This window comes from Phocoena phocoena, chromosome 2 (genome assembly GCF_963924675.1).
Source record: "Phocoena phocoena chromosome 2, mPhoPho1.1, whole genome shotgun sequence".
NCBI classification, from domain to species: Eukaryota; Metazoa; Chordata; class Mammalia; order Artiodactyla; family Phocoenidae; genus Phocoena; species Phocoena phocoena.
The window spans coordinates 39,520,051-39,532,872 of NC_089220.1; the positions used below are offsets into that span (position 1 = coordinate 39,520,051).

Sequence of the window (12,822 nt, forward strand, 5' to 3'; positions counted from 1 at the left end):
ATGTCTAGCTACTAGGAGTCTGAGGGTTACTCTGTGGCAGCAATACTTAGCAGTCATTACCCTGACTCAGAATGAAAGTTGTGGTTAGGAAGAGACAGGCCACGTTCATTTAAGTGCCTTACACAACGTGATGCCAACCTTTGCTCTCAGGACATTGCTTTGAGTCAAGAGTTCTATCCATTCTGCTCAAAGCTTATTTTAATTACATCTCTCCTCTCCTAGTGGGGCTGGGACACATCCTTCTAGACGAGAAAAATCCCTTTTGTTACAAAATGCATTTATTTCAGCCAGATAAAATTCTCCAACTGCATACATGGGTACATAGTATAAGGTCCTTCTTTGATACATGTCCTGCTTACAAGAGCCATTTCTAATTATTAAAATGCATACCAAACAAACATCTTTGTCTCTTAAAATATAATTTAAATAAATTGCTAAGGTATAAGCCATAAGTCTGGTCATGGATGCGAGCACGAGAGGAGTGCGATTCTTCAGTGATGAGTCCAGAGCAATATTGGCACATTGCCCCCACGATGAGATTCCACAAGTCAGCGAGCACCTGAGCTCACCTGCTGATTAACCTGCCGATTATGTGCATAGCTGCTGTTGGGGCATCGAGCTGCCTTCTGCGAAAAACGTTATGTGCAAAGTATGACGTAGGCAACGTGGAGAGGCCTTTCACAGAACGCAAATGCCATTCACGTAACTTAAGGATGAGAGCTTGGTGAAAGCAAGTCTGTTGTTTACACTGCTGGGTATTGTGGCCCCGTCTCACTGGGCACTCAATAAATATCTATTAAATGAAAGTAAGGATAAAAGAATAAGCTGTAGCCGTTGCCTTGGTGCCCATCTGTTGTCAGGATGGGGCTTTAAGTTATGAGCTTTATGGACACGCTTTTTTGTTCAGAGTAAATTGTTCTATTTGGAAGCCATCCCTTTCCTTCTCTTCAAGTTCTTCCTTAGCATTTACAGACTTCTTGCAGAAGTCTGCCAGTATTCGGGGCTCAGTGGCTTACAGAAGAGCCCGGCACTCCGTACAAAGTCTAGGTTTGTCCCTTGAAGTAAAACGCCTGGTTGGCTCAGAAGTTCTAGGATCTGATTTATTCTTCACACCTTTTGGCTCCTGTTAATCTCCCGAACCCCAAGTAGCTATGGAAACTCAGAGGCTGAGCAGTACATTTCTTCATGAAATCTCATTTCAGTATCAACTGTTTCCAGGACCGTGGCTCCCTCAGGACTTGAAATACTGTAGTTGATCTCTTGACGTTCCGTCCTTCACAGAGTTCTCCACCTGCTCCCTGAAGGTAAGGTTTTTGTTCTAAGGCTGATGCTGAGGAGTTCCCCACAAAGGAAATTCCTGGAAAAATCTCTATCCCCCTTTGATTCTCATAGCATCTCTCCCAGTCCCCATAAGGCTATGGATGCAGTTCTGGAGAGACAAAGGAAAAGTTTCTGAACTCATCCTGGTTAATCATAGGAAGATGTCCCTCATCAATTGGAGTTAAAACTGGTTCTTCCTTTATGAAGTCGGGGTCAAAATTACTGACGTCTTCTCGGGATTTCTGTCAAAAAGGAAACAAGGAAAATTTCAGATTCTATGCACTTGAGGTTTAGTCATCTTCCACGGGACTTAGCCCATTTCAATGAGTTCGGAGGACTGCCCTGCAACTCTCTCGGTAGTGTAATTCACAGTTATGACAATTGGTTAAACAGTGCTTTATACTACTTCTACTGCATTGTGTATTACTAGGGTATTTGGTAACCGCCAATTCACTAACCCCACAAAAATCTTGCTGAGCAGGCCAGCCTTAGGTTGGGAAACTAAAAAATTAATTTGCTCACCTGACCCAGCCAGCTGGTTCACCTCCCCCATCTCACTGAGGTACCACTTCTCAGCAGGCCTAATGGAGAGGCACATGAACCAACAGAGGTAGAGCAAAGTCACGCTTGCCCCACCTCCTGTCTTACAAAGGTCTAGATGCTTGAAGAGATTTTCTTGAAAGACTTCTTGGAAATGCTGAGTTTAGGGAACAAATGCCTCTCACTTTACTCAATAGTCAGATTCATTCTGCCCTGCTGGCAAAGCTTTCCCTCCTCCCAGAGGGGCTGGCAGGGGGATGTCCATTAAAAGAAGTGGCTTTGTCTCTGTGTCTCAAGCTAGCAGGCTGTTACAGATGAAGCTAATGACGCTTGGAAATGTGTATTTTACATCTTCATAAACTAATGCTGGAGAGATCATTTTTACCATTGTGAGCCCTCCTACTTCTCTTCCTTGAGTCAATGATATTTTTCTCTCTGCCTTTGAGCACCCCTCGTCCCCCTAACTCTTGAAGTACTGCCAGCCCAGCTTCTCTGCCTTCCCGTTGTGGTTCTCTTGACCCACCCATGAGACAGCGCTTAGCTCTCAGACGGAGAGCTGGACCACCCTCAGGAACGCCACCCCACTCAGCTGCCTCACTTCCTAGTGAGGTGCTCCCAGTATTTCCTAGTCTAAGAGGACTCGGCCTGTTCTGCCCTGAGCCCTGTGCTGCAGTAGCTGTTACAGACCTGAGCTCTCCAAGCCAGGGAGCCAGGCTTAGGGCTTTGAGGAGCATTCCATGGCCTCTCTACTTTCTTGGGGGCTTGGGAAAGGCACCCTGACTAAGGAGCGTAAGGAAAGCAGCTAGGAACAATGTTGGGGAAACCTGGAAAGTTTCAAGGCCTCTTAGACCCCAGGAAATTTTAAATTAAGAGAGGATGGGGCCAGGGCAAGCAAGAGGTAAAAACTTTTTGAGAAGTAACCCTGGCACACACACACACACAGACGTTGCCTCAGGGGCAAGGAGCCCAGCCTCCTCCTGGGTGAAGTGCCTTGCAAAGCGGCAGGCTGAGCTTCCAGTCTGATCATTCCCCAGTGGACCATCGGGCTGCTCAGTGAAACACTGAGACATTTTAAGAAAGAAGAAGGTCTACTAAGGTGGCCTTGGACAACTTACAATTCTGGGTCTGAAAGGTGGTTCTACTTGGCGATGGTTCAGCTGGGTCCAGTCGATTTCCTTAAAGAAAGGATGTCGCAAGATGGCATGCTCGCCACCCTGACTCGGGCTGCCCAAGCGCATAGTGGGGTTCTTGGTCATGAACTGAGAGGGAGAGAAAGAGAGTCAATCATTCAATCCTAGACAATAAGTATGTCACAAGACGGCAGGCATTCGCTCTGGCAGAAGAGTTGATGTGAGGCTTTCTGGCTGATCTGGCTTAACCAGCTGAATTTTCCCAGCGGCACAGCCACCATGAATCATCCCGTAAAGGCGCAATTTTCCTTTACACATGAGGCGCAAATTGCTCATGTGTATTTATGGCCTTCCCCACTTCCATTTCAGACGTGGCAACTAAAATGAAACCGAGGGGCCCGGTTTTCTTTCCTGTAAATACCATGTATATTTTTTTTCCTCTTTAAAGAAAAGAAACGCTTTATAAAATAGTGTGCTTTTCTCTCGCACTGCAGTTGTGGACAGCCGGCATCTTATGAATGGGGCTACTTTTCAGAACAGCTGTGCCATTCTTCTGAGAGACCCAACCAGCCGGCCAGGATTCCCACTCTCTGACAAGACCACAGAGAGAAGAATGAGAGTCATTTTTCTGAAGAGCTGTGTGAAGAAGCCGCAAGGGTGAAAAACTTAAAAGTTCTGTGTTCGGGCTCCAGGAAAAACAAAGTTGGCTGCTTTTATTATGCAACAAAGATATCACAGTTTTGAGTGAAAAGTTTTTTCCTTTGAGATGCTCCCTTCTCTCCTGCCCCTCCATTTTGAAATGTTTCATGAGTGAGACTCTTGCCACATAGTCCAAAATTTAAAAGCACTGCCATACATTCAAGGAATGTGTGTATATAAATCCTCTGTATTTATATCAATTGGGCACTTCCTCGCAGCTGAGCTCCTATCAAGATGTTTTGGGCTAACCCTCCTTTCACAGAGTGGTCAATAAAGGCATTCTGATCGTATCCTGACCAAAGACCAGTATAGGATAATTCACTTTTCATGGCCAGAGTGTCATTTTCAATTTTAAAGACACATAAGCTAATTTCCCATTATCAAAAGAAAATTGCCTTGGATAAAAACTTTTTAAAAACTTAAATCAAGTTATCTTTAAATGAATTTGTAACAGTCCCCAAGCACCCCTTTCCAAGTCTGATTTATGAACACAAAAGTAATGGTGTGTTCATAGAAATGGCTTTGGAGTGGAATTTACACAGTATTTTGGAAAAAATCTTGAAGGTGCACACAGGAAAGGGTAGGGTTGGGAGGTGAGCAGCCCCGCCATGTCACGTGTCCAAAGCTGCAAAACCTCGTGGATTGCTTCAGGTGAACGGGATCAGGTGGAGGGAGGAGGCTGCCGAAGTCCCTAAGCAAATCTGACAGGACAGACCTCATAAAATGCTAAAAAAGCTTCCAAGGGGAGCTAGTAAAAACTGAAGACACGGATGGGGTTTAATGGTTTCTCCTCTTTCCTAGAGACAAGGAATGAAAGGCCTGGTGGTGCTGAATTTGGACGTGGAACTCGAAAGTAAAAGCAGCTTTCAGAGCTCCACAGCAGTTAGCACTCTGGGCACGCACGGTGATCAGCGTAGACTTAGGAAATATATCTCATAAACAACTCCGTTCTGAAAGAGCTAGGAGCTCATGCTGCGTGGGCTCTCCCCAGATAAGTCTGTGCAACTCAAAAAGAAAGGCAGGGGAAAATAAATATACAAAAGAAATGAGTAGATTCTCTCCTTAGGAAAGTCAATGGGATACAATCCCTGATGGAATAGCCATGTCTATTCTAAGAGCTAATTAACAAAAAACAAACAATGCTGCAAAAAACTCAAGCTACAAGGACAGCAGAACAGACCCAGATGGCTTGTGGGAAACTCCCAGGCCTGCCAACGGTGCGAGCAGAGGACACCTTGTGAATGTGTGAGTACAACTTGTTCTTCTGGGCAAGAGGAACAGTGTGGGGCTCTTGATGCCAGCGTGGCAGAAGCCCTGGTGTCTGAACAACTCTGCCCATTTTTCCCTGCCCCGGCAGGCAAGCCAGCCTCCCAAGGGGCACCGTGGAAAAGCACTGCCCAAGGAACAGGAGACCAAATCGTGGCTGCTCTCCTCTATAAACTTCATCCCTGGGAATGGAGTCAGGCAGAATAACCCTTTCACTAGCTTATGCTTAGAATTCTGATAAATCCTTTCAAATAACCAAGCAGTTTTGTTTTTGTTTTTTTTTTTGCGGTACGTGGGCCTCTCACCATTGTGGCCTCTCCCGTTGCAGAGCACAGGCTCCGGACGCGCAGGCTCAGCGGCCATGGCTCATGGGCCCAGCCACTCCACGACATGTGGGATCTTCCCGGACCGGGGCACGAACCCGCGTCCCCTGCATCGGCAGGCGGACTCTCAATCACTGCGCCACCAGGGAAGCCCAGCAGTTTTGTTTTAACTTTGGCTGTATCTAAAGGGCTCAAGATATTCATTCTCCCCATAAAAAAAAAAAAATTCAATTTACAAAGGTTTGCAGGTGTCTATGCAGGGCAGTGCACTAGGCCTCATAGGGGGTGGGTACATGGATGACAAGGACAGTGTCTCCCCCCAAGAAGGAGCTGATCAAGAGAAGGGGCATAGGCAAGCACACTTTATCTGTAACACAGCTGGACGAAAGGAAGAGAGACACAGCCAAGTGCAGCGGGAGCTTCGGAGAGAGACTGGGAAAATCGCATTGGGGGCTGGTGGTGAGAGGGCAGGCGATGGCCTCCCAGAAGAGGTGACAGTTGCTGACATGAGGCAGATACATAGAATTAACAGAGCCAGGAAGGAAGAGGGCAGTCACGCCTGAGAACGCAGTTGGCACGGCGGTAGGCAAGCACCGGCCACGTTGGTGAGGGAGCCTATAGGGTGGTAGGGCTGCCGTGAAAGGACGGCCGAGGAACCGTGGGGCAGCCAGTAGGACCCGACAAAAGCGTACGAAGAGGTGAATAACGAGAGCTGCCCTGTGACTCAGGGATGACTCTAGCCACGATGGGATGGATAAATCCCTCATGGAGGGGTAAGAGATTTGTGGGTAGGGGGCTGACTAGTTAGGAGGCTGAGACGACAGCCGAGAAGACACGACAAGTCTGGAAACTAGATTTTCTGGTTAGTGGAAAGGAAAAGAGGGGAGCAGGTCCTGGGGGGCTTGTGGAAGAAAAATGAGCACATTCCACACTGCCTGGAGCTGGGGGGAAGGGGCAGGAGGACAGCCAGGTCCCAGGGTCCTCTCCGGCTGCTGTGGGACGGAAAAGGATAACGAAAGAGAGACTGATTGTTGTTGGGAGTTATTAGTGTTAACCGAAGTATAGTAGTAGTAGCGGTAGTAACTTTTGACAAAGGGATGAAAACAAAAACATCTACCATTTCTCAAGCTCTTGCAGATCTGGGAGGTTGGTGAGCTCAGCTTTGCATCTGAGATGCGCAAACATCCCCCGGGAGCTGACTGGCCCTGTAAGCCTGGGGTGCAGGCCAGGGTGAGAGGTCTGACACCTAGGGCCATCACCGTTTGGTGAGAAAGAGCTGATGCTGGGAGGGCAGAGGTGGAGGGAGAGAGAATAGAATTGAGAGCAGCTCCAGGCCACAGACATTTTATTTGGCCCACGTAGAGTGTTTCTAAAATAATTTTAACTACTTGTCAAACATTTAAAAAGTAGCAAATGTCACATCACACACATGAAAGTCGAGTTTTCCAAATTCCCTTGGAAGATGGAATATTCTGGAACATTGGACCTGCACTTCTTCTTGGTGAAAATGACCTGGAGTTGAGCAGTGGCTGCCTCATTAGCTGGGGCAGGTGACCCCCTGTTCCCACCACTCCCCTCGGCCTCATACCTGGCTGGCTCCCCGCATGCCTGAACCCTGGCTCTGAGCCCTAGCATAGGGTGGAAAGAAGGCCGGGGTGGCAGCAGGAGCTCATGAGAAAGCCAGAGCAGGATGAAGACCACGGAACAGAAACCAGCACAGGGACCATTCCGGGCAGGAGGAGGGGCGATGGGTGGTGCTGAGGGCGTGGAAGGCTGGGCGGGGAGGGTTATAGCTCCTCTGTGACTAACCCCTCCCCTCTCCAAAGATGCAGAGGTGGGAAGTTCAGGGAACACTGAACATCAGCCCCAGGCCTGGAATCTTTCACAGTACATGTCGGTGGAGGGGTATGGGGTTGGGGACAGGAGGGGTTCACTGCCCTAGGCCAGGCCCAGGACTCGCCTTAAACACGGTGTTCCTGCTGCTGTGATGGTGATGGCACGATCCCGTTGCAGAAAACTTCCTCTGTTTGCTTATGCCCCTACTGGGACCCGAATGCCAAACAAGTTAACAACCGTGGCGTTTACAGCCATCACTCAGCTGTGTCTAAGGTCATACTGAAAGCTTGCCTCACCTCAACTGACCTTCTCCCCGACTGTGGTCCCAATGGGGAAGTCAGCCAAAGAGGAAAATAAAGTGACTCCATGGAAGATTCTGGACACATTTACTAAAGGAAGCAGAATGGCTGCTAGGGTCAATGAAAGCACGTTATAAGCCGCAAAGAGGGAGGAGGCCAGGGTGGAAAATCTGATTCCACCCCGAATGTAAGTCTCCAGCTAACTGGAGAGCAGGGGCAAGAATGTGTGGACTCGTTTCACATTCCCCTTCCTCCTGTGGTGCTCGTGAAAGTGGAATTTCTCTAGAGGATCCAGAAGGAATCAGAAGCACACCTGCCCAGAGAATGAGAAACAACAGTTCCTTCAAGGCCGCAGAGAAGGCATGACCACAGGGGAAAGCAGTCATCCAGGCACCTTCCGGAAGAAACGTAAGCAATGCAGGCCAGGTCCGTACAGGAATGTCCTGCCAAGCCTCCTGCCAGCCAGGGACGGATCATACAGGATATTAAGAGCTCCTCTGATATGGAGGGCCCAGAGGGGAACTGGTGAGGCCCTGCAGCTTCACTGCTGTGTCTGGATGCCAGTTCTCCCACTGATGAGCTGTGTGACTTCGGACAAATGTATTAACTTCCCTGGACCTCAGACTCCTCAACTATAAAATGGAGACTTTTCTGTATACCCTAATATGATAATGAGTAAATGAGATAATCAGTGTAAAATACCTGGCACAAGAGCAAGCCTTCAACCAAAGCTAGTGAGTTTCAGCAAGCATCTTGTTAAACCACTTGGAGGGCCATCCTGTCCGACCTAAAGACAGGGGCATGGACTGAAAAGCCTCTGAGAGATGAACATCTGAGGTGAGCCTTGGCCCCGAGGCTTATCTGGCACTGTCTCTCTCTCTCTCTCATACTCTGCAGCCAGGAAAAGGGAACAAGGTCTGTTTCTGCCTTCACAGCCCCAGACTCCAACAGGGGGGTGGTAGTGATGGTCTCAGTGAAAAACAATTTTTCTGACAGCAAAGATTTCTAAAGACAATTGAAAGTAAGAATACAGATGATACGCAGGTTTTAATGTGCAGTTGTATCTGCTTTCACAACAGAAGGGAAGTGCTGAATGCAGGGTGAAGGGTGCAGTGGAACACTTTCCTATAATTCTGAGGTCAGCTATAGCACTTGTCATGTCTCGTGGGCTCTGCTACACCTGAGGCGGCTTTGGTTTTGAGTTTTCAGATGTTCCAGAGGATAGAGTTCAAACTCACCCCATGTTAACAATGTGTCTAGAGATAACAGGGTCCAAATGTACTCTGAAACTCATTCAAACGTAGGCAATGACTACAAGTATGTTTCCTTCCAAAATCTGATTTCATAGGAAGAGGACTAGTTATATAAATAGGGCCATTAATCTAATGAGATTTTCTTCCAGGAGAGAGAGAACACTGTATTTTCTACTTAACAGATGGATTTGGCTGTTGGGCAAACAAAAGGACCTTTTCCTTTCATTCAACTTCGGACCAAAGGGCAGAGAGTTAGCAGACAGTGCTGGTAAGCATGCCATAGGACGTCCCCATCAGTATTCCAGGGAGATGCTCCTAGTCAGGAAGAAGGAATTTTATGACTCTACAGAGAGCCCTGAGGAGGGAGTGCAGAGAAGGAACACAGGACACAGAACGGTGTATGGTTCACGGCCATGAAGGCCACCCTGGGGTGGATAAAATGCATGCTTGTGTATGTTGCAGCCTCCTGTGTCTCTGTGTTTTGCCACCATCACAGGTAGGGTCTGACCTCGTTATGAAGACTATTCAGCAACCTTCTCCTCTCATACCCCTTCCTGCCAGCTGCAGTGGTGGGCAAACAGCTGGCAGCCAGCTGCGCCAGCCACATTTCTCCAAAGAAGACATAAAAATGGCCAAGAGGCACATGAAAAGATGCTCAACACTCCTAATCATTAGAGAAATGCGAATCAAAACTACAATGAGGTATCACCTCACACCAGTCAGAATGGCCACCATCAGGAAATCTACAGACAATAAATGAGGGTGTGGAGAACAGGGAACCCTCTTGCACTGCTGGTGGGGATGTAAATTGATACAGCCACTATGGAGAACAGTATGGAGCTTCCTTAAGAAACTAAAAATAGAGCTACCATATGACCCAATTCCACTACTGGGCATCTACCCTGAGAAAACCATAATTTGAGAAGACACACGCACCCCAATGTTCGTTGCAGCACTGTTCACAATAGCCAGCTCATGGAAGCAGCCTAAATGCCCATCGACAGAGGAATGGACAAAGAAGATGGAATATTACTCAGCCATAAAAAAGAACAAAATAACGCCATTAGCAGCAACGTGGATGGACCTAGAGATTGTCATACTGAGTGAAATCAGACAAAGACAAATATCGTATGATATTGCTTATACGTGGACTCTAAAAAAATGGTAGAGATGAACTTATTTACAAAACAGAAATCGACTCACAGATGTAAAAAACTAACTTCTGGTTACCAGGGGGGAAAGGGAGGGAGGGATAAATTGGGAGATTGGGATTGTCATATACACACTATTATATATAAAATAGGTAACCAATAAGGACCTACTGTATAGCACAGGGAACTCTGCTCAGTATTCTGTAATGACCTGTATGGGAAAAGAATCTAAAAAAGAGTGGATGTATGTATATGTATAACTGATGAACTTTGCTGTACACCTGAAACTAACACAACATTGTAAATCAACTATACTCCAATAAGAATTAAAAAGAAAATAGGGAAACTGAGGAACAGACCCACCTGGAACCTGCCCCAGGCCACACAGTTTGGGAGCGGTGGAGCTGAGATTTGAAGCCAGGCCTATCTAACAGTAAAAGCCTTTGCCCTCAGTCACTATGCTAAACCTCCTTTTGAGGTTTACCAATCTTCTCATTTGGATTGTGGATGAAAGAGCAGTGACAGGTCAGGAGCAATCCTGGGATGATGCCCAGGTAAGAATGCACAGCCCTGTGTGTGTTTACTTATGCTGTACTTCCTTTGCTGGCCCACAAGCTATTCTTCTTTCTCTGACTCTATGGAGGGAGAAGGGATGGAGATGTACACCCAGAGCAGGTGCTAAGAGAAGGGAGAGAAAAGGAATAGTCTTGAACCCAAGGAATCCTTCATTCTGACCACCTGGTTTTATTTCCAACAACTGGGGTCTTTATGTTGGAGAAAAAGATGACACTGTTGATAGTTTCAAATAATGGAAGTGCTGTTGGCCAGAAGAGGCGGTTCTAAATGGAAGAAGTAAGTATGGGGAGTGGAAGTTAAAGGAGTGTATGTAAGGACGTCATAAGGAAAATTAAAGCAAAAATTTCTAATACTCAATGCCATTAAGTGAGAGAAGGCGCTTCCCTGGGAGGAGCGGGACTGTCTTATTGGAGACACTGAAAGAACCACCTGAATGACCCATCTGTCATCAGGTGGGAGGGGAGAGCAATGTCCTCCAGGGTCTGTGCCTACATCAAGAGTCTACAGTCTTATCCTTTCTTCTCTATTTGGAATTAGAAAATATTTTGAAGATAACTGTACCTCCCTCAGCGAAGATGCCATGTTTTCCTTGGGTCTGAAGTGGACTTGCTTTATAAAAATGAAATAAAACATGTTTAAGCTGATCTCCAGGAGCTAGTTACTGAAGGCGTGGGCAGGTGAGTATGAAAGTATATTTGAACACACCAATGGATCAATGTCTAACCTGAGCCACATCAGAATATTCTGTGAGATATCTCCAGAGACAGTCTACAGTGCACTTTATTCCCTCCTAATGAAAACAAGTACAAAAATGCCCTGTACTCTTTCTCTTTCTGCACTGGGGCAGGAATAGTGCTAAAATCTGTTGCAGGTTTGTTGGCTATATTTTCCATCCTGTCTCTGATTAGAATCCAGCAGCCTTTACATGGGCATATACTTATTCCTTATCAATGCTCTTAACACTCTGCCTTGCCTGTGTTTTATACTCATTATAGCTTCCCCTGAAACCCAAGCCATCTCAGTAGCTTCACTAAGGTCATGTGATAACACTGGTTAAAAAAAGGTTAAGATCAGAGACGAGTCTCAGAGACAGAAGCCCAAGGTCGGGCCCTTGTGCCAATGCCAGTGTTGTTGGCCAAGAAGGTTTTATTCCTGGCAAACCAGTCCCGAGCATCTGACTAATGGTGAGGGTTTCACTGCTCTCCAATAACTCCCAAGTGTCGAAGGAAAAGGAAGCTCACCTGATAGCTGTGATCCCCCAAAGTGCAGCTATTGAAAGGAAGCAAGTGCTAAAGAAGGATCCTCCAGAGGCGTACTACACAATGTCTTTACTTCCTCCCGATGAAACCCAGGCCAACACCCTTCTTTATCCTGGATACACATTATCTTGGGTGTCCAAACCAAACCTAACTACCACCTGCTAAAATGTAATGCTCTTTGATCACTGGAAGGGACAAATGAAAGAAAATGAAGTGTGCTACTTAAGAGTTTTTAAGTGTGTTCCTTAGAGTTTTTCCAACTTAAAACAAAAAGCTCTTCTGACCCACAGACATCAGTTAGCAAACCCCTACACAGAAAAGATTTCCATGCTCATTTTACAAAACCTGATATCTTTATGCTCCTATCTGAGATATGAAGATTAAAGAGTCATATGGTATTAATACTTCATTTAAAAAAAAAATCCTTCACGCTGCTAGCCACAGATAAAATGTAAGTTTCCTAAGACTAGAGGTCCTGAACAATCTAAAATGGGGGAAGGAAGTTGAGAATAGTAACTTTAATAAAATGATAAAGAATGCCAAAAATGAAGCCTCTAGGAAGATATTTTTCTGTTTTCTGCCAACACTAGCCTGGCCTATCTGTGAATAAATGGTCCATTTCTGAAGGTGTTAGTTTCAGTAAGAAGCCTGAAGCTCCATTTCCTCATATGGGAACTCCAGTCCCGGCAAAGGGCAGGGGCTGCCAGGCTTCACGTTAACCATCCTCTTTTTAAAGGACTTTTTAGTAACTTTTGGATTTTCCCCGTAACACTATTTGAAAAATTGGCTCTAACGATGGAGAGCTGGATCCTCTGCATGACCTCGGTCCCAGTTTTCCCTCCACTTCCTCAGCCCCCTCCTGGCTGACCACCTTTGGCTGCTGCCTTGACCATTCCAATCTTTGCCAGGAGGGGAGGAGGAAATGCAGAGGATCAAGCCCAGTGCCGCTCTGGTCAATTGCCTGGTAACAGATGTGAGACACACTCAGGGCTAAAAGAGGATCCCAAGTTACTTGTGGTTCCTTCTCTGTACACAGAGGCAGACGAGACTCCTGCAGACAATGCACAGAGGATGAAATCTGATAGGCGTGATGACAGATAAGCCCACATGCAAACACACAGCTTAATTTCTGTAAAGCTTAGGAGCAAAAGCGTGCTATCATCTCCTTCT

The 12,822-nt window shown here is 46.5% G+C and overlaps 1 protein-coding gene across 1 annotated transcript in view; it reads right to left on the reverse strand.

The window, feature by feature from the left end:
- Window positions 1-260: 260 nt before the first annotated feature.
- The window catches only part of PRKCH (protein kinase C eta), a 223,568-nt gene continuing 211,006 nt past the window's right edge, over window positions 261-12,822 (reverse strand). Inside the window, exons 13-14 of the mRNA XM_065872751.1 lie at window positions 2,976-3,119; window positions 261-1,562 (exon numbers count right to left, since the gene is read on the reverse strand). Coding sequence (XP_065728823.1) covers window positions 1,416-1,562; window positions 2,976-3,119 — 291 coding nt within the window. The 3' untranslated portion in view covers window positions 261-1,415. The remainder of the gene's footprint in view (window positions 1,563-2,975; window positions 3,120-12,822) is intronic.